The sequence below is a fragment of the Vidua chalybeata genome, chromosome 14 (genome assembly GCF_026979565.1).
Source record: "Vidua chalybeata isolate OUT-0048 chromosome 14, bVidCha1 merged haplotype, whole genome shotgun sequence".
Classification (NCBI taxonomy): Eukaryota; Metazoa; Chordata; class Aves; order Passeriformes; family Viduidae; genus Vidua; species Vidua chalybeata.
This window is the reverse complement of record NC_071543.1, coordinates 15,500,476-15,521,373: the sequence shown is the minus strand read 5'-3', so window position 1 is coordinate 15,521,373 and position 20,898 is coordinate 15,500,476. Positions and strand designations below refer to the sequence as shown.

Here is a 20,898-nt window from a genome sequence, read left to right as displayed (position 1 = left end):
GGTTTAATGTGTTCATCAAAGTGCTGCCCTGTCCAGGCCACCTCCTGTGTCCTCACAGTGAAACTCAGGGGGACCCAGTGCTGCTTATCCTGCTGGACTTCCTGAGCACTGTTACATAGAGGTAAAACCTTATAAAAGAAAGGCCTTGTAAAGTCAGGCCTTGCAATTTCAGCTGAATTAACAGCTAGCCTGTTAAGTTCCCATGAGAAAGAATCATAAGAATGGGAATCAGTTTGAATAACAATCTAGTCTTGCATGAAGGCAGTTGCATCTGTGAAAAATAAGAAGTCTATCCCGTGAGAATCCACAAAGAAAAAATGTAAACACCTGTGTAAAGAGAGAGCCTTAGCTTGTGCACACACAAGCACCTTCTATCCAATGAATTGAGTGGCAAGAAAGTTCTTAACCAATTAGAATTAAACACAATAACTGGGAAAACTGGATAAAAATAGGCTGTGACGTTAAAGTGGGGGTTTGCTGCTGGAACTTTGAAGTGTTATGCCTGTTATTCACTGCTGTTGTTACAGAGCACCATTTTGGGTAAAGCCAAGGAGCAGGAGCACATCCCAAGGTCCTGTAGCTAGCATTGGTTATATCCCAGGAAAACAACCCTTACATGTTCTTTAAAATCCTGATTTCCAGCCTTCAGGAGGTGTCACAGCAGCCTGGGACACTGGTGTCCCTCCTCTGCTAAAGTGAGCGTTTGTTAGACTGGGTGGGCAGCACCAGGGCTGCCCAAAGCCCTTCCTTGGGGGTTTTTCCCCAAATTGGTCTTTGGTTCTTGATCCTTGTGACTTGCAGCTGGAAGTGCCAGTACTGACACAGCAGAAGGACTGGCTCTTGTGGCATGCAGGAATTGCTGAAGTTGGAGACAGTGGAAACTTGTGTCAGTCACCTTGATTTTATACCAGATTGTGTCTGGTTTTTTTTTTTTGTTGTTGTTAGGGATGGGAGACAAACCTGCTGCTATTGGAGCTGCAGATGTTTCTCTGTTTTGCCTAATGCCTTTATTTCATTTACATTTTTAAGGGAAAAACTTTTTCCTTCTAACTAGAGCCTCGTGGACTTAGCAATATCATATAATACTTATTTATTTGTGAAAAGCAGTCACTGTTGTTCCAAACATCCAGTTCACCTGTTCAGCTTGACACAACGCTGATTGCAAGAAGCTTTCTTGGAAAGTCAGGAAGTGTTGGTGAAAGGTTCTGTAGAGAAAACATGTCCCTCCTCAGCATTATCAGGGGCACAAAGGAGAGCCTGTGCCTCCTGCACAGTTACAGCTTCCACCCCAGCTTTCAGAGTATCTCCTTTTCCTTTCAGATGAATCTGCGTTCTGTGTTTACTGTAGAGCAACAAAGGATATTACAGCGTTACTATGAAAATGGAATGACAAATCAAAGTAAAAATTGCTTTCAGCTCATATTACAGTGTGCACAAGAAACTAAACTGGATTTCAGCGTGGTCAGGGTAAGTACTGAGGCCTTCCAAGTTTGTTAAGCATACACATTTATTGCTTTACATAAAATATAGAGAGGTCTGGAGTCTCTAACTTTATCCTTGTCTTAAATCAGACTTCAGTGTGTGTGTGTGTGTGTGAGACATTCATTTTTACCCAGCGAGCCTATTTAGAGTTTGTTTTCACTGAAATATCTTCACATGACTGTTGAATTTAGCAGGGGCCTGGGTTGCACAAGGAGTGATTTTTGTTGTCTTTTGTTGGGATTTTTAAAGTTATTATTTATTAAATTATAGGGTGGCTTGCCCTATAGAAACTTTGTATGATGTATTATATCAGAGCAAGGTCGTGTTTTTAAGAAACTATTTTTAAGCTAAATAAGTTTCTATAAATCAATATATTTGGAGGAAACAATTGTGGAACTATTTCTTTTGATGCACTCTGTCACACTTGTATTCCACATCACAATCATAAATATTGTGGTCCTTTGTGGTTATTCACAGTGAGGACATTCTTTTCCTATAAAACAAGAATGTCCCAGTGCTAACAGGAGCTCTTCCAGAGTCTATGAATTCCACGGAAAGGGAAATAATAATCCCTTTGTGAAACACTAGACAACAAAATGGCTGTTGTCCGAGAGAGAGCAGAAATAGAAATCCTGAGGCATTAGATGGAAAAATAACAAAGGGTAGTGGAACTCCCAGGAGCTGCTGTGACACTGGACACTGAGGAGGAGCAAGTGGGACCAGTCTAGGTTGGTTTTTAATTGGTTTAACAGTGGCACATTGACAATAACAACCCTGCTCCCAAATTCTTACCTGCATTCCCCTCCCTCAGAACACCCTGGAAACATTCAAAGTTACTTTCTCAGCTGGAGGTGGTAGAAGCTGTGAAAGTCAGCCAGGGGTTCAGGCTCCTGGGGCAGGCAGGCAGTTGTAACAGGAATCTGGATGCTGATGGTGCAGCCAGGGCTGCTTTGCTATTTTTGTGCTGATTGAATGTCCTAGAGGAGGCAGTCCAGCTCCCCTCTCCTTGCAGTTCTCTCCATCTTCATGTTTCCTTTCCCTCTCCATTTCCCTTCCTGCAATCAAGTATCATTCCTTCTGTTTTCTTCCCTTTCTGATCCCTGATTTGCAACACTTAAACTTTTTCTTACTTAGGAAGTGCAATGGAAACAGATCCAGTGTCTGTCCTGCATTTGTCATATTTTAGCATGATCTTACCTTTCTCTTCTTTACACCCAGCATTTCTGCTTCTCCTAATGCCCCCTTTTTTTCCTTTTTTTCTTTTTATCCTATAAAACTCTTGGTCAGTGATTAATTCTTTGCAAAATGATATTTGAGTTGCAGCTGGCACTTGAAGATAGGATTATAATAGACACATGAATTCCCTAAATACAATTGGTCAGGAGAATGGGACTCTCAGCAGAAGCAAAGCTGACCAGTAACTGACATTTTACTGGATGTTACAAAATGTGCCTCAAATTAGACATTTTGTAAAATTTGACAATAAATTAGTAGAGTGGAATAGTGTATGGCAGGGATGTTTTTTTTTTTTTTTTTCCCTGTATGAAATAAGTCACAGTGGTGTCAATGAAATAAATCTTGAGGGTAACTTCAAGACAGGAGGCACGAGAGTGTCAGGATTTTTAAGATGCTGGGGCTTTGGAATTGAGGTTGGGATTGTCCTGTGTGAGTTGTGGATCCCAAAGAGGAGAGGCCTAGATCTCTACCCTGTATTGTTCAGGCCTGTATTCCCACCCTGTCATGTTCACTGCATAATCAGTACATGATTTACATATTTGTAAACTTAGATCTCAACTCGAACACTTAACATGTCATCAGACCTGCTTAAAAATGGAATTGCTAATTTTTTTTCTGCCTCTTTGACGCCTCGTTTTGTGTTTGTTGTCGTTGCTGTCTTGTTTGAAGACGTGGGTTGGCAACAAGCGGCGGAAGATGAGCAGCAAGATCGCCGTGGAATCTGGGGGCACCCCCCCAGGGACTGCCCCTGCCACTCCCTCCGTGCCCCCGGAAGCAGCGGTGAGAAATGTGGTAAATATTGCTCGATCCCAAAGCCAGCAATCCTCTTGGACCTCTTCTAACAATGACGTGATAGTGACTGGTATCTACAGCCCTGCCAGCTCCTCGGGCCGGCCGGGAGTCTCCAAGCACACGAACACCTCCGTGACAGAGCTGCACAAAACCTCCATCCCACGGCTCCCGGGCAAGAGCGACGCAGACTTCCAGCAGCAGCACATCCCTCTGGGACGGCAGGTACCCCACTGTAAAAACGCTTCCCTCTTGGTGGGGGAAAAGACCATTATTCTATCCAGGCAAACGAGCGTGCTCAATTCTGCAAACTCCATCTACAGTCACACGAAGAAAAGCTACGGCAGCTCCTCGGTGCAGACGGCGGAGCTGGTGTTACCTCAGAAACCCATGATTTGCCACAGGCCCTGCAGGGCCGAGCCCTTGGCGTGCCAGCGCTTGCACAAACCCGAGCCCGCGGCCCTGGCGTCGCACGTGCCCCCCGGGCCGAGGGCTCACCCCAGGGACCCCGCGTGTGGCACCCAGAACCTGGAGATCCGCGAGGTGTTCTCGCTGGCCGTCACGGACCAGCCGCAGCGGCTGGTGGCGGGCGGCGCGGCGCAGAAGCGCCCCTCGCCGGGGGGCAGCTGCCTGTCCATCGCCATGGAGACCGGCGACGTGGACGACGAGTACGCCCGCGAGGAGGAGCTGGCCTCCATGGGAGCGCAGATCCAGAGCTACTCCAGATACTGTGAGGGCAGCGGCTCCGGCCGCGGGGACAGCCAAAGCGCGGCCGGGCCGGGCCACAGCGGGGGCTGTGGGGCGCAGCTGGGCAGTGCCAGGGATGTGCCTGACAATCTCCTCTACCACAGCAGAGAGTTCCACCTGCCTGCACGGACCTCATTGCACACAACATCCAGCACGATTTATAGCCCTGCCAACGCAGCCAGAAGTACCTTTTCTCCTCATTTTACATCTTCAAGTCAACTGAGGCTGTCACAAAACCAAAATAATTACCAGGTAATCCATCGGTTTATCTCTGTCTTCACACCTCAAAGCCAGGGTTGTAGATAAATGCTGGTTTCAAAGTTGGTAGCTATTAAGCAATAGGTTCACCTTTCTGCAGGCTGTGCTCCTTTCATGCCTTTCAGTGGAGATAATTCCTTCTCAAACCCAGTGCAGGCAGCACTGCAGTGTGGTGGCACTTCTGCCTGTCCAGCCGAGCCCCTGGTAGCCATATATTGAAGTTCAGTGAGGATTTCATGGATTCCAGGGCTAAATTTTGGCTGCAGGAGGGTCATGCCCACGAGCTGGTGGTTGCTCAGGCCTGTGTTGTCCTGCCCTGGCTTTCCAGCACATGCCGTGGCCATTCCCTGGCTGTTCCCCTGTGGACACACATCACACGTGGCACAGGACATGGTGTCATGCTGGCATTTGTGCATCTGCTCATCCCATTGATGTCAGCTTGGAATCCTGTACCCCTGTGCAGGTGGCAGTCTCTGTGTTCTGTCAGGGATTAGGATCCCCTGTGATGGACTTAACTCAGCTTCCTTTCCCACAGCATCTAATTCAAATAATCAGTTTTACATTCAATCCCTTTATTCCTTTTCGTGTACTAAAATCCCTTTAGTGATACTGAGGGGAAATTAAATGCAGATCATTGAAGAACTAAAAGATGTTTAGGAGAAACTGCAACACTTGACACATTTTTTTTTAGTTTTTGGTATTAGAAGGGGAGAGATACTTGTGCAGGAAACATCCAAATTGGTGTTTTTCATGGATTTTTACACCATCTGGCATGACATAGCCTGGAGACACTGAGGTAGAAGCCTTTTAAGGCTGTCAGGATGTGATTCTGTGTGTGTCACCTGCCTGCATTTGCCTGTTATTGCCTTTTTATTTTCTCCTGAAAATAAGCCATGTTGACAGCATATCAGCTTTTCCTTTGCTTTGCTCACCAGGGTAGAGAACGAGACTTTGTGAATCATATTTTTTTTTAGTTTTTTTAATTTTTCTTTTCTTTTTTTCCTGACTTGTTCCTATCTCATGTGACCATTTGAAGGAAAGCTGCTGAGTCCAAGTCAGTGCCACTCTTCACCTGAATTATTACTTCTCTGGTTGAAGACCAGAGGTTTGATGAACAGAGAGTAAATTCTGGGGAGTAGATAGCACATCAGATGTTCTCTCCTTTACCCTCACACAGCCTCTCAGTGTTTGCTGTTTCTTTTCTTACTTGATTATAGAATTCCTGAAATGCTGTTTACTTTTGCCGTCCCAGTTTCACAGGAGAAGAAAAGCTGTAAATGTGCAGATCAGTCCAATAAAGGGTTGGTAAAAGTGCTTACAATTGAGTTAAGGACATTTTATAAAGTTTCATGAAGGGAAATCCATTACTGATGCCTCCATCAGCTGTGTGCTCATGGTGCTTTATTTCACTCTTGAAAAAGCATCAGAGAGATTGATTTCTTCTATTTTTTTAAATGAAATTTTGAATAACTTTGTTTTGGGGTTTTATGGGGTAGGAACTGAGTCTTTTTGAAGAGCTAGAACAGTTCATGGTAGATGATATTTTATCTGTCTGTGTGGTGTTTTATGGATCAGAATAAGATCTCTGGAATTTTGTTTTAGGGTTTTTTTTATTTCTCCCTGTTTTAACAACACACCTGGTTTTTTGATAAGGGAGGAATTCATCTGTACCCCAGCTGACCTCCATGCTTGTCTCAGACACCCCCTGCTCTTTGGATTTGGAGGTTGGATGGAGGGAGCTTCTGTCATATCCCTTATCATTCCAGAGTTTTAAACCTTGGAAAAGCTGAGCAGGATGCTGTTAATTCCCTCATTGCTGTGAGCATGCACCCTGTGAACCCCTGAGGTGACACTTCTGGGTATTAGAGACTTTCTAAGGTGCTGTCTTGAATCCTTTTAGGTTTGTACAGGATGACACTTCATTGTTTTGTAGTCAGTTTATGTTAATTTTATTGCCCATGTTTAGCTAATTTATCCATCAGCACAGAGATGAAAATCCTTAAACTTGGGGAAATCTTCTTGAATTTAAAAATAGATTAAACCTTAGCTAAATGATTATTGGAGTAGTTGAACATCCAAGCAGATGCTTCTTCAAAGTCAGGACTGTGTGATTCATGTTTTGATGAAGTAATTACTGTCATATATTGGTGGGGTATCTAATTAGCAATTAGTTATAGCTTCCTTACTGGTTCAATTAATCAAATTCATGTTAGTGTAACTTAAGACTAAATTTAATTAAGTGATCAATTTTAATGCCTGAGCAGTTTCAGTAAACAAATTCTTCAGCCTACTTGCTTGTCTCAGTTTGACTTTGACTGTGTTGAAGTGGAGAGGTTACCTGTGCTGTCCTCCAGGCTGAATTGGGATTTAGTTTTGGTTTCTCCCGCCAGCCCTAAGGGACAAGAACACTGTTGAGAATCTGTATTTTTATTTACTTTGTTGCCAAGCCCAGCCCTTGTGCCTGTTTGCCGAGGGCAGCTCAGAACAGTGCCATGCACGTTCTCTTCCAGGGAGTTCTCTTGAGATGAGCTTGGCTGGTTTTGGCCTCATCCCTGTTAGAACTGTGTGCATTTGTCTTCCCAGCAACCCTTAATGCTCTGCCAGGTAGATGTTGCTTTATTCCCATATAAAAGCACTTTTTTTTGTAGCCCCCTTTAAATGGGTGAAGAGGAGCCACCTGGGTGGTTCCTCAGGGTGCCTTTGCATTGGATTCTGTGGTGTGAAGCTGTTGTGTGGGATATAGGGTTGTAAGAGACATAACTTTACAGAATTTCTAAAATGTGTGTGTGCAGTGAAGAATATTTTAGGCTCAAACCCTGATGCAGGCCGGCCCTTGGGAGGGGAGGGTGCTCCTTTCCATCCCCCTCAAACCCTCTTTGTGCTGTAATGAGAAAGTGTCTGACCTTGGGTGGCCTCCAAGTGCTTCCAGCTAAAAGCTTGAAGAATAAAAGTGTTTATGTGCTTGTACAGCAGCCACCTGCACCAGGGCTGCTGTGCTTGTGCTCATGCTGCAAGAGCCATCAGTGAAGCACTTTGCAAATACCAAAACTCTCAGAGCAGTTTGGGTCAGGCAGCAGAAATGCACAGGTTTTTTCCTCACAGGTGATTGATCTCTCCAGAGCTGTGTTTAGTCTCTCAAGCATTGCTTGTCTGCAGCAGAAGATGCACATGGGATCTTAAATAAGCCTAAAATATTCCAGGCTGTGACACACCTCAGATGGTCAGGGAAAACACTCTGAGATTTTTATTTAATAAACTCTGACCTCTGGGAATGATGGAGAAGCAATAGGAATGGAAGCAGTTCTCCTTTGCCTTTGCACTCCTTCCTCTTCCTTCTCCATCCTGATATCCCTAATTTTTCTGCTGGTATTCAAATCTTTAACATGAGGCATTGAACAGCTCAGTGACAAACATGAGAGCATTTCTTCTGGACGTTGAAGTGATGTAATTGGAAAAGATGGAAGGGCAGCTCAGTCCTCAGCCCTTGTCTGACTCCAGCCTGCTCATCCTGCCAGGTGGAAAGGGAAACTGTTGTGAAGTACGAGTTTTGGGGTAGAGAAACACCCAAGTTGTCACTGTGTTATCTTGCCCTCACCCAAAGAAACAGTGTTTTATTCTTGGCATAAAGGTGAGTGTGACTTTGGTTTTCAGTCTTAACGTGTTTACAGACATTGGTGTCAGAATTGAATGCACAGTGCTGAAGTCTCACTATTGGCTCTCACAGCAACTTAAGCTGCTCTTGTTTTCTGTTCTGTTTCCTCCTTCTCCTCTGCAGATTTCAGGAAACCTTACTGTGCCTTGGATTACAGGTTGTTCCAGAAAAAGAGCAGTAAGTACATTTCCATTTAAGTATCTAATGCATTGAGTGAAACAATGAAAAGTTGATAAAAATGCATTTTTGAAAATGTCAGTTCTATTGACCTTGGGTGGGTTTTTCCCTTTTTCCTTTGATACAAACCTTATCTGCAGGTGCAGTGTTTCAGTTGAGGTGAAGTTGATGTCTATCTTTAAAACCAGGTCAAGGTCAGAATCCAGTGTGAGGTGATGCCCAGGTAGGAATCGTGCTCTTAGCTCAAACACAACATCTGAGTTGATAAGGACTGAGTTTGGAGTTCAGAATATGGTTTTTATATTGAAAGTAAAGTGGTTGTTAATTGGGGCAACTGATTGCTTAAGAGAGTAACTCCCTCTGCAGCTTCTCTGCACATGCACAGAATTAGTCAGTGCTGGCTGTAGGAACTTGATCAAGTCTAATTTTATCCACATAAATGTCATTTCACAGTAGCAGAATCAGCCAGTTTAGTGTCCTTAATTCACAGACAACTCCAAACCAGAACACAAGGTATGACACAGCTTTTGTCAGGGGGAAAAAAAACCTGCCCAACTCTTTTGTTGATTTAGTGCTGAGCATTTCCAGCTTGTCTTTGAGGAGGTGTCAGTTCTGCCTCCTTACCAGCAAATCCAGCCTCAGCTGGGATGGTGCAGCCAGGCTCTCCAGGGGCTGCTCTGTCACTCCAGCTCTGTCAGAAGCAGCAGCTGGGGAAGTGTCTGGTAACCAAACTCCCCAGTGTGTGGAGCTGGCAGTGCCCTGGCAGTGAGGTCTAGGCAATGGAAGAGCCTTTCCTTGCTTTCTCCTGCTGTAATCAGAACTTTTTTCTTTATTATTTTCGGTTCTTTTAGTCTTCAAAAAGTGTGAGTGTGGCAATATTTCCTGTATAAGTAGAAATCTAAGGACCATCACATTAATGGTGTTTTCTCTCAGAGTATTCTAGGTCTCAGCTGAAGCACTTCCCATTTCTGCAGAGTTTGGTACAATGACTTACTTCTTTTTGTACAGAGAGTACTTTACAAGAGCATCTCCCAGAGGAACTGGTACTTTTGTACAAATCCTGTTGTGCTCAATCCATCTTCTTTCTTTCCTAAGTGCTAATTCTCTTGAGGAGGCTTTTTAAAATGCAGCTCTTTTCTGGAAGGTTCATTCCCTCTCATCACTTAATGACCTTTTAGAGCATCTCACCAAGGAGCTGAGGAGTGTCCTGGGTAGAGTTTCACAGCTAAATGGGGAGGTTTTCCCCCTCCCTCCCAGTACCCTGCCACCCCATCCATAGCCAGTATCCAGCTGTAAGGTAATCCAGGTTGGGTGTGTGAGCTGACAGGTACAAATTCTACTGCTGAGGTTGCTTTTAGAGTTCAGTGCTGTTCTGGGGGTCAGGTGTGTGCCAGAGCCAGCTCAGATTTGGCACTGGGAGCCCAGGGCTGGGAGTGGGATGATGTTGACCCCTGCCTGCATCACTGGGGGGTTGTTGGGCTTTGTGGTCATGCTGGATACCTGACCTCAGCTGTAGAAGACATTCCTGGAGTAAATTCTAAACTTTCAAGGATGTGGAGGTGCCTGTTCATTAATCATAGAGCCCTTGAGGTTTGAAAATACCTTAAAGATCATTGAGTCAGCCCAGCATCAGTATGGATGCCACTAAACCATGTCCCCAAGGGCCACATCCACATGTTTTATGAACACTTCCAGGGATGGTGATTCCACTCCTTCCCTGGGCAGCCTGTTCCAATGCTTTACAACCCTTTCAGTGATAAAATATTTCCTGATATCCAACCTGAGCCTCCCCTGGCCCAGCCTGAGGCCCTTTCCTCTCCTCCTGTCCCTGTCCCTGGGAGCAGAGCCTCCCCTGGCTGTCCCCTCCTGTCAGGAGCTGTGCAGAGCCACAGGGTCCCCCCCTGAGCCTCCTTTTCTCCAGGCTGAGCCCCCTCAGCTCCCTCAGCCCCTCCTGGTGCTCCAGACCTTTCCCAGCTCCATTCCCTTCTCTGTCTCCAGCCTCTCAATGTCTTTCCTGCAGTGAGAGACCGTTAAGGATGGTAATTAGAGAATTCTTTTTCCTTAGACCTTTGCTCATTTGTCCTTTTAATCAATAAAATGCATAAAACCCACTGGTTAATACAATCTGTTTGACAACATCTGTGTCCAGATGTGTGGATGCACTTTCCCAGTCTGAGTGCAGAATCAGTCTCCTTCAGGGGGCAAATTGAGGACTTGGCACTCTGAAACTGCTGTGTACACACAGGGGTAAGACAAGCAAAGGAGAAAAAGCTCCTACTTCCTAGAAACTTTGATTTCAACTGTGAAATTCTTTTGAATAAAGAGTGTGAGGGAACAGAAATAGAATGGATAGAGTTGTAGAAGTGCCATTATGGCAATTACTGCCATTCAAACAGGAAAAAGGCTAATCTGTATTTTGGTTAAAATGGAGAAGATTGTCTTTTAGATGCTTTGAATTTTTAATCTTCTTCCTTGATGTTTTGTTTCCCTTGCCCTGTCCTTCAACTGTATCAGGAGAGAAATAAAAGCTGTGCAGTTCTGCAGAAACTCTTGTCTGCTCAGCTCTGCTGTAGAATGATGTAATCCTGATTGTTAATGAATATTAGTCTAGAAATATCACCCTCTCAGTAACTCATGAGAGTGTCTTTGGAAATGACAGAGTTCTGTGTTCTGTCCTGGTGCATGTGCAGTGGCCTTTATGAATGCATTGATTTTTGGTTTTTCACAGGGTGGTGGAAGGATAACAAGGATTCAAAAATAGCAGTGAAGGTACCAGTTAAGGAGAATTAAAAGGGAAAATATCTTCACTTCTGTTAGGTCTTGAGTGTACTGACTGTGCTTCAGTTCTGTGTCATCTGAGGTCTGAGCAGAATGGGTTGTGTTTGTGGTAGATTTAAAAGTACTGGTGTGCTCTGGAGAACATTTGGCACACAGGTGGTGGCTCTGGGTAAGCTGGGCCTTCATGGTGAAGTTTCATTTTGGGGGACAGAGGATGCTTGTCTGCCCTGAGCTTCACTTTGGGGTGTCTGGGCTCTCAGACTGATGTATCTGGGGACAGGAAAGACCTGAAATGGGTGGAGAGTGCTAGATTTTGATTTTTGTATCACTGTTTGCACATTGGCTATTTGACTGAAACTCTGTCACAGGAGTGCAGGCACACTTTGAGCAGTTGGAGGGGCTGAGGTGTGACACCTGCCCCCAGCTGTTCTGGGCATGGGAGCACAGCTGGATTTTGTGGGGGAGACACATCAGTACAACTCTAAAGAAAGCTCCTCCTTGGCCTGGGGTGTGCAAGGCTCAGGAGAACAATGAGAGCTGAGAGCAAACACCTCAGAGCAGCTTCACAGAGAAACCCCGGCAGGGATTAAAGCTCCTGCAGTCAGAGGGCACCTCAGCTCTGCCTTTTGCTTTAAAACTATTCCAGGAGGAGCTTGGGGAGTTCTCTGCACTTTCTCTGCTCTCCCAGGAAGGGAGAAAACTGTGGCTCAGTCAAGTGAGTGGGAGCGTGTCTGAGCGAGCCAGTGGGGGTCTGCAGTGGGAGGTGAGCCCAGCTGGAGGTCTCTGCGTGGGGACACTGGGCTTGTTCCTGCTTTGTGCCATTTGCAATGCTGACTGGAGTGTTTCCTCCTTCTGTGACATACTTGACTACCTATCTCAAGGTATTTCAGCTTTGGTAAACCATCCACAGCGTGGCAGGGAAGAGCACCTCCTGTCCCACAGCAGTGCTGAAGGAATGCAAAGGGGGACAAGTCTGGCCATTTTTTATTCCGTGATGTGCCACAGATCACCCTGGCTCATTGTCTGCTGTGAACCTGCAGGCAAGGCATGCATCCTGTCTGAACAGGAACTGCAAAACTTTCTGGTCCAATGTGAGGAAGACATTGATAGATCAAGTAAGAATCATAATTAAAAATCTAAAAATCAGTTTACTTTGAGGCTGAACATCCACTATTACACAGATCAGCTCAAAATCTCCAGAAGGGTGAGTTGTCAGTTTGTGTGGTTTGAGGGTTGGTTTGGAAATTAGAGTGAGATGACTGGGGCTCAGAGTGTAATTTCTTTGCTGGACTGTTCATTGCATTGATACCTCTTCTTTTTTTTTCCCATCTTTTTAGTTGAGTTTGATTTAGAAACAGATAGTAACAGAATATCTGTAATTTTGGCTGCATGCTGAAGCAGTTACAGCTCTTCTCACAATGGGGTGCTATGAAATATTTATCAGTTCTGCTTCCATCAGAGCAAACTTCACGCTTACCCAGCCAGTGGGGAAAGATGCAAAAAGTCTCTGCTGCAGAAACCTACCAGTGGTGAGCAGGAGGAGTGGAAGGTTGCTTTCAGACACCTTTGTGCCTGAATTTGTGCAGCTGTGTGTGAGCAGCTGTGTCCAGCCTAAGCTCAGGATGGCTGTCACTGACAGGGGGCAGCTTTGTGGCACTGGTGAAACCTGAAGCTGAAACCTCAGGCTGAAGGAATGTGTAATCTGGAAGAGCTTTAATGAGGTTAAATATCTTGGTGTGTTAGGGGAAAATGCAGACCTTCAGAATTTGTATGTGGGAAATCAAGAAATAATGAACTGAAAAGCAAAAATTATATTAAATGGTGCAGATGGGGAAGGGAGAAGCGTACTGGAATGATTCAGAAATCACTGTTGATACATACAAATAAGATTCTGAGGTGGGAATTGATAATCCTCTGAAGAAAACAGGTATTAATTAGTGTCAGGGTTCAGAGAGGTCCATGCTGGCGTCACTGAGAAAGGTGAATAAGGCAAAATGACGCTTTTGTACAGAAGAATCTGGGATTTATTCATACCTTGAATACTTTGAGTGCTTCTGATCTTCCCATTCCTCCCAAAATATAACAGAGAAGCAGTGACAGGGATCAAAGGCATGGAAAATTTGTTTGTGAGAGGTTTGTTTGCTAAAAATAAGCATTACCTCAGCCCATTTCATCACCAAGTATCAGAACTGAATGTTGATTTAATATGATTTCACTGCAATTGAAATGAACACCACACGCAGTGCTCAGCTGCAGCATAAATGTAAGTTATGTATAAAACCTCTAATTCTTCCATTTTTTAGCATATCTTTGATTAATAATCTGAAATTTGTGTATAGCTTTTGTGCATGTGGCCTGAAACATTTTCAAGTGCTGCATAAAAGCCGATGTGAAAACGCAGGCTCTGAGCAAAGGCAGGATAAGGACACTCCACTGCGTGCAATTATTCACCCCAATTATAGACACCGGATTTGCACCACAGAAATTGCTGCACGGTGGGGGGGATGAGGGGCTGGCAAAGAGCCAGGAATGTCCCTGATAAACTGGGTCATCTCCTCCAAGGATGTTGTTGTTCCACTTGGGAGGTCGGGGATAAGCTGGGTTTAACCCTGCACTCAGCACAACTGCTGATTCAATTTGCTTTTCCTTGGGAGTGGATAGGCTGGATTCTGCTGGACAGAGCCTCTGCTGCTTTTTAAACTGTGGCCAACAGAACTGAGAAATGTAAAGGATTCAGCCAACAGCCAGCACTGTCAAAGCCAAGCCTTGAATCAGCAAGCTGGGTGTCTGAAGACAGGAAATGAGAATTGCGTTCAGAGCTGAGTTAATGACGTAAAAAATAAGAACTGAATTACTGGCTTGCCTTCACCTATAAGTATTGTCATAAATATGAAGCTTTCCAATATTATCTTTTGATATTTTTTCCTGTAATGATGAATGTTATGATATTTGTCAGGCTTTCCTCTAGGTCCCTCATTTCCTCTGATGATATTAAGCATGAGAAGGTTATTAACTAAATTGATGGAAGCTTAGTTACATGTACAGTGTCGAAATTCTATCCTTTATTTTCTGACAAAAGGCATTATGTAATTTTTAAGCAGTTTATAATGCAGAAGGCAAACTTGGGTATGATCCATGTCAAGGGGATGATCCTGTAATTGAAGGTAGTTTGTGATTTCCCTAAGAAAGTGCTGATAAGGCCTGTGGCACAGCCTGGCACACGAAGGCAGCTAATCTGGAGCTGAGATTTGGACATGCTCAAGTGTCATTTACATCTACTGAGCTTAAGGAGTGACACTGATCCCATGATGCTGGTGCAGCAATTGAGAGCAGGGTGTATAAATGATGATCCTTCAGGATCTCTGAGATCCCACAGAGCTGCTCACTTGGCAGAGCACAGGGGCTCCTCAGTGCTGGTCTTGGCAGAACAAAATAGCCAAAATGAAACAGAGACCCCAAAGTAGAAAATAAAAATTATATTAACATAATTATACAGCAATTGTGAGGTGAAAACCATTGAATTGTGATGTATCTAATAAGATTTTTATTGAAACATTTGCAGTAGGTCATCAGAATTAACATCTATCCACTAAAATGGAAAAGATCTGACTCTGCTTTTTAAGCAAAATTTTTGAAGGCCAGGTGCTTTTGCTAAATTCTGCTTTTTCCATGTAAAATCATTGTTTTGAGTAAGTAAAAGCTGGGCAGGCTCTGCACCTTCCTGAGCAGAGGAACTCTGCTTGGGGAACTCAAGGCAGGCTCTGGGTGCCTTTAGTCGAAGGCAGGATCCTCTTGCAGATCACTTTTCCTGCTACCCAGGCCTTGCCCTGGGTTCTTCCAGGAGAGGAAGCATTTCTGAATAACTGGAAAACCACATGGCAAAAAGAAACCTGAGCTTCCTCCAGCAGCAGCTGGACTTTCTTTGGGCTTTGTTCTAATTTGGCCAACGCAACCACCTGGGTGGGAAAAGCCAACCTGAGCAAGGTTCCCCCTTACCTGTGCTGTAACACCTGGCACATTTCCTGGTGCTCCCCTGAATTCCACAGACTGTTCTGAGCTGGAAGGGACCCTACAGGGATCATTGAGTGCAACATCAAGTGGATGGGCTGAAATGAGAGAATTGCACCTGGGAGTGCAAATTTGGATGTTCCAGGGGGGGTTGAGGCTGTGGATGGTAAATGTGAGGGGTTGCTGTGTGGGGCACTGATCCCAGGGAGCTCTGTGAGTTCACTGCAGGGCTTGCAGCAGTGGGGACTCTGCAGGACCTGCAGGCAGTGTTAGTTACTTATGTTTAAAAGCACCCAGGGTCCTTGAGGAGGTGAGGTGGCCCTGAGCAGTCAGGGATGTGAATTTATCTGGTGTATCTTTTTACTGGAATTACTTCAAGAAGACAAAGGTTTGATGCCCCTCTTTTGTGTTCCTACATTGAGGAGACTCAAGTGCTTCTAGCATTTTGAGAAATAGTAATTTTTAAGAGAAGAAAATTGCAACAATTACGATATTCTGAAGAGTAACAAAAGCTAAAACTGAGAACTGTACAAGATTGTCAAATGATCCTGGTTCTGTAAAACTACTTTTTATTCCACGTAAAATTATTTCTTTCTAACTTTCTAACTTTTAACAGTTGTTAAATGAGCAAACACAGAATTCAGCTATTGAAATCATGAACCCAATTGAGCTACTGAAATAATGACACATGTGGCACATGGGCTACAAGTTACCAATGCACTTTGTGGTTGGTTTTCTGTCCTCTGAATAGCAGAAGTGAAAAACATGGATTGGAGTAATGAAACTGTAGATTTTAGAGAAAATTCTGTGCAAAAAGGTTTTGATAAAGCTTGGAATCTCTACTAGGGAAATACTTTCTGTACTCACACCAGTTCAAACACTGGTAAGATGTCTAGGAATTCTTTCTAAGTGTTACTCCTTTTATCATTGATCCACTATCACATGTTTTGATAAACGTAGACAAAGAGTTTGGGAACTCTTGGATAAACAGTGGAACCAATTTAAACTCAAGCTCACCACATAAACATTAAAGTATTCCCTTTAGGAAGTCAGAATCCTTTGAATTATGCATGTGTTGTAGTTTGCAGTAAGATAAAAGAACTTTAAGGGGGGAGGGTGAGAAACTTGAAAAGCCTTTAAGGAGTAATTTGCATAAATTGGGTGGAGAGAGTAAACAGCACAAGGGGGAAAAAAAGTTATTTTCAGTAAGGCATTATAGAATGAGATAAAACAAATTACCAAAGAAATCAGGTGGAGTTGAAACAAAGCTGAAGTGCCTTAAACTTGTCTTAATGCTGCCACTGCCTTTACAGCAAATCCCAGGGAACTCTGAAGCACCCTGGATTAAAAAAAAAACAAAAAAACCCCACCAAATTCTTAAAGGAGTCTTAAAAGAGAAGAAGAGCCATGGAGACAGAAGAACATGTGTGTTACTGTGTGGGAGACCTCTGGACATGAATGCTCAGGATAAGCAGATTTTTTTTCAATCTAACAGTATTTTTTTTATCTTGCAGTTACAGGACCGCACACAATTTAGTGACCGAGACTTAGCTACCCTAAAGAAATACTGGGACAATGGCATGACCAGCCTGGGCTCAGTCTGCAGAGAGAAAATTGAAGCTGTGGCTGCAGAATTAAATGTTGACTGTGAAATAGTTCGGGTAAGAAATCCAGAGTCTTCCCTTATCTTGTCGCAGGAGCAAAAATAGGACAGATGAAAGGCTTTAAAAATTTCATGAGGAAGCTTGAAATAGATTTCACGTATTACATAATGAATGACCATGTTGGGAAGTGCTCTCCTGCTCTTTCTGCAGTCTATATTTAGTAAAAGCCCTCAGGTCAGGGTCTTATTGATCAGCAGCAGAAGCAGCACTAGGAGCTGTTTGATATTCTCTTGAGGAAGATTTTAAGTAAAAGTGTTACATTTTTGAGGGAGATCCTAGAAACTGAAAGGTACTATTTATATTGCTAATAAGATACCAAAAAAGGGCTTTTCCAAAGATACAGGGAAAATACTTCTCATTCATGCATATAGGGAAAATTGTATGAAAGAAAACACTCCAAAATAGGAAAAAAAAATACTTTACAAGACTTGTCTTGAGGGCAGGTTGAGGTGTGATGGAGGAATTCTGGGTCAGTTCACTTTGATGGCTGCTGTAGGTGGCTGAGGGAGGCACAGGTGTGCTGGAGATAACCTGGCTGCCAAGAACCTCTGCACATCATCTCCTCAGAGGCTGGGATGTTGTGTGACTGTGTCCTGGATGAGCAGACACCCAGCAGCACCTCTGGGGTCTCTTTGCTCATCCCAGCCTCAGGAAATGGCTCCACTGTTTGCAGTCAGACAAGGACAGGAGCCTTCCTTTCCCTTGTGACACGTGTGACAATTGGGATTATTCCTTTCAGGCTTCATCCTCTTTTTGCACCTATTTCCTAAATTCCTGACACTGCTGCAGAAGCAGGGCTGAGAGCCCTCAGTGAAACTCTCCTGTTGTGGAGACCTCTGGCTTGGTGCATCCAAATGGTCCCAAAGCTGCTTTTAGGGTTGAACACCAATCTGGTTATTTGTTTTTGTGGGCACACAGGGATTCTAAAAAACCCCAATTGTACTTTTGGAGACTGAAGAGAATCACTCTTTTCTCTGTATAGAGCAAGGCTGCTCCTTGTTTTCCAAGGACTTCCCTTTGCTCTGTAAAAGGTGAGGCTGTTCCCCCTGACAGCACCTCCTGGACAGCACAGTGACACCCAGGCTCCCTTGGTTTGTTCCCTTGGGGACATCCCTTGGCACACAAGGGGTGACACTTTGCACCTGCTGGAATGTTTCTGTCCTCAGGGCAGAGACCAGGACACCCCGGAAGGCTCTGGCATCACCTGCACCAGAACAGATGACAAATGATCCCATGCACTCAGACCTTGCTGGAAGTGTTTAAGGAGAATGTATTTTAGGGATAGAACTCTCAAGCTGATTTCCCACGTGACAGTTCCAGTCTGCTCTTGCCCTCACTGTTCTGCTGTTCCAGAATGTTCTCTGTTCAGCACAGCACACAGGATGGGGAACCTTCTCTTCCCCATTTAATTTGAGACACTATCAAAACATGTTCATCTTCTCTGACATTCTCAGTATGTTGAATGAAAGATTTTCTGCTTTGAAAAGTCTGTGAAAAGATCTGCCTTTCCCAAGTGCCTTTTTTGCTAAAAAAAGAGATCGATTCAATTTTAAATTTTGCTAACGCTGTTTGTTAAAATCACAAGATGATGGGAAAATTTAAAGAATGGCAATACACTGCTTGGAAAAAAAGAGACTCAGATCTCAAAGGGCTGCTTGTGTGGAGGTTTTCTTTAATTTTTTTCCCCAACCTGTAGGTAATGGGAAAAAATGATCCAGATAGTTCTCTGCATACCTGTTGTGCATTCTTCGAAGAGGAAAATCAGCAAGCTGGGAAAGCAAATACCAGCCAACAAAAAAGATTTGCTAAAAATAGTGTTCAGCATGTTATCTTTTAGCTTGTTAGAGATGCAGCTTTAAAAGGGCTTTCTTTTTATCCAAGGCCGGCACAGCATGAAACTGTGTTTAGTAGTTGGGACTGCTGTTAATATTCCTTCACTTTTTCTCTTTGGTAATCAAGGTATTATGAGCAAAAAGTTTTTTACTCAACTTTCTCTGAAGCCTAGGAAGAGGAACAGGGCAGGCATTTCTGAAATAAGGCCAGAGTGATGTTTAGTGTATCTTTAAAGAAAATCCTAAATATTTTAATGTCTTGGGATACTCATTTGGAGCAGAGGCCTCCTGGAAAGGATGAGCATTTTGCCATGGCCTGATCATGTTTGCAAACCCAGGAACTGCTGCTCCTGTTTCTGGGGGTGTACGTGGTGGGAAGGGGGATGAGAGCCAGCCCAAGAGCACTGGGAGTAGCAGTTGGTAAAGAAGTGGATTCCTGGCTCTGGGAAGGATTCTTGAGTTCCAGTGGAGAATTGATTTGATGGAATGAAGGGTCTGGGATACAGGGGCTGCTGAGCAGAGTTGAGTGAGATGAGGAGTGACACAAAGGACAGGAGAGCCTTAGGAGTTGTAGACAATTCTTGTTACATCATGTTATTAAACTCTGAATCTTTTTGGTGTAGATGTTTCTTCATCAGAGAAGGCAAATTAATGACCAGGTGCACAGATCCAATTGAAGAATTTAGGATGTGGGTCTTTTTTTTTTTTTTTTTCTCCTTTGAAATTCAATTTTATTGATGTAAGATGAACTTAAAGCATCCATCTCCATCCCACCATGGCAGGGTTTCCAGGTTCCCTGGGCTGACTTCATCTCCAAGACTGTTCCCAGTGTGCTCCTCTGCACTCACTGCAAACAACTTTTCCTAAAGCTCTGTTTTACAGCCAAAGGGGACTGAAGGATGAGCTGCTCTGAGCTTTATTGTTCCAAGTTCCTTTCTGTCCTCCAAGGGCAGTGCTGTAGATCTGTCACCTTGGCCAGTTCCCCCTGTGCTGTGAGAAATCCTAGAACAGGGGAGATGTTTGGGTCATCGGATGCTTCAGTCCCCTTTTGGAAGTTGCAGAGTAGGAGAACCTGGATCAAAGATCTTACTTTAAATTTGTTGAATAATTTAGGGCGGCAGAGACCTTACAAAGTCACCTAGTCCTGCTCTTTATCTGGAGGAGGATTCACTTTGGAATCAAGTCAGGTTTCCCAGGATGTTATCCAGTAAAATGTTGAGTACCTCCAAGCTGGAGCTACCAAGGCTTCTATGGACAAACTGTCCCTCTACCTCACTGTAAAGCATTATTTTTTCTATTACATTCTCAATTCCAATCACAACTTCCCTTGCTTCCACTTGTACCTCTTGCTTCTTTTCCTTTTGCTGTGCACCTTCCTGTTTCCCTTGGAAAGCTGAACCTGGGCACAGGATTTCGGGAAGCAGCCTCAGGAGGGTGAAATACTGGGGAATACTCAGCTCCCTGAACTGCTGGCTGCACCCTTGCTCCTGTAGCTCAGATGTGCTGATGTCACTTGGTTGGGGGCCTGTTGCTTTTGTTATAGTTTCTGATATCATTCATGTTTATTTCTCTTACAAGACTTGGATTGGGAATCGAAGACGGAAATATCGTTTAATGGGGATTGAGGTCCCACCCCCTAGAGGAGGTCCTGCTGATTTCTCTGATCAATCTGAATTTGTTTCTAAATCAGCACTTAATCCAGGAGAGGAAACTGCTACTGAAGTGGGGGATGATAATGATAGGAATGATGAAGTATCAATCTGCTTATCTGAAGGAAGCTCACAAGGTATTTGGAATGCAGTTACTACTGTGCCTATATTTTCAATTTTGTGCAGTGTGCATGCTTTGGATTCTGTTGTACACATTCAAAAACGTCTGACAGAGTCACAAGTGCTCCACCCCGCCTGGGCTGAAGGTACTGTTTGGTCTCTTTCTTCTACCTCTGTGTCTCTGAGTTTTGTTGGGTTTGTGGTACAAAGATTGGCGAAACCTTTGGTCACAAGAGCCCTGTTTCTGCCAGATTCATCTGAAATGAAGTCAAGGATTCACGTTTTGCTGGTGCAAGTGAGAGCTGGGCAGCCAGTACAGGTGGGGAAGCCTCACTTCCCAAGGAAGCCAGATCTCAAAAATGCTCTCTGCCAACTACTCAGTTCTTCCCAGCCACCTGGAATGGCCATTCCATTTGACACCCCATGCCTGGAGGTGCCCAAGGCCAGGTTGGACAGGGCTGGGAGCACCCTGGGACACTGGAAGGTGTCCCTGTCTTGGCAGGGGG

General features: G+C 44.2%; 1 protein-coding gene across 5 annotated transcripts in view; it reads left to right on the top strand.

Moving 5' to 3' along the window:
- The window catches only part of HDX (highly divergent homeobox), a 40,861-nt gene that overhangs the window by 6,795 nt on the left and 13,168 nt on the right, over window positions 1-20,898 (top strand). For 2 of the 5 annotated variants that reach the window (XM_053955789.1, XM_053955790.1), the window contains exons 2-6: window positions 1,321-1,467; window positions 3,388-4,506; window positions 8,288-8,341; window positions 16,642-16,788; window positions 20,202-20,409. In XM_053955789.1, coding sequence (XP_053811764.1) covers window positions 1,321-1,467; window positions 3,388-4,506; window positions 8,288-8,341; window positions 16,642-16,788; window positions 20,202-20,409 — 1,675 coding nt within the window. Of the gene's footprint in view, window positions 1-977; window positions 1,468-3,387; window positions 4,507-8,287; window positions 8,342-16,641; window positions 16,789-20,201; window positions 20,410-20,898 lie in introns of those variants that run through there. The other 3 variants (XM_053955791.1, XM_053955788.1, XM_053955793.1) reach the window with 3 other exon arrangements.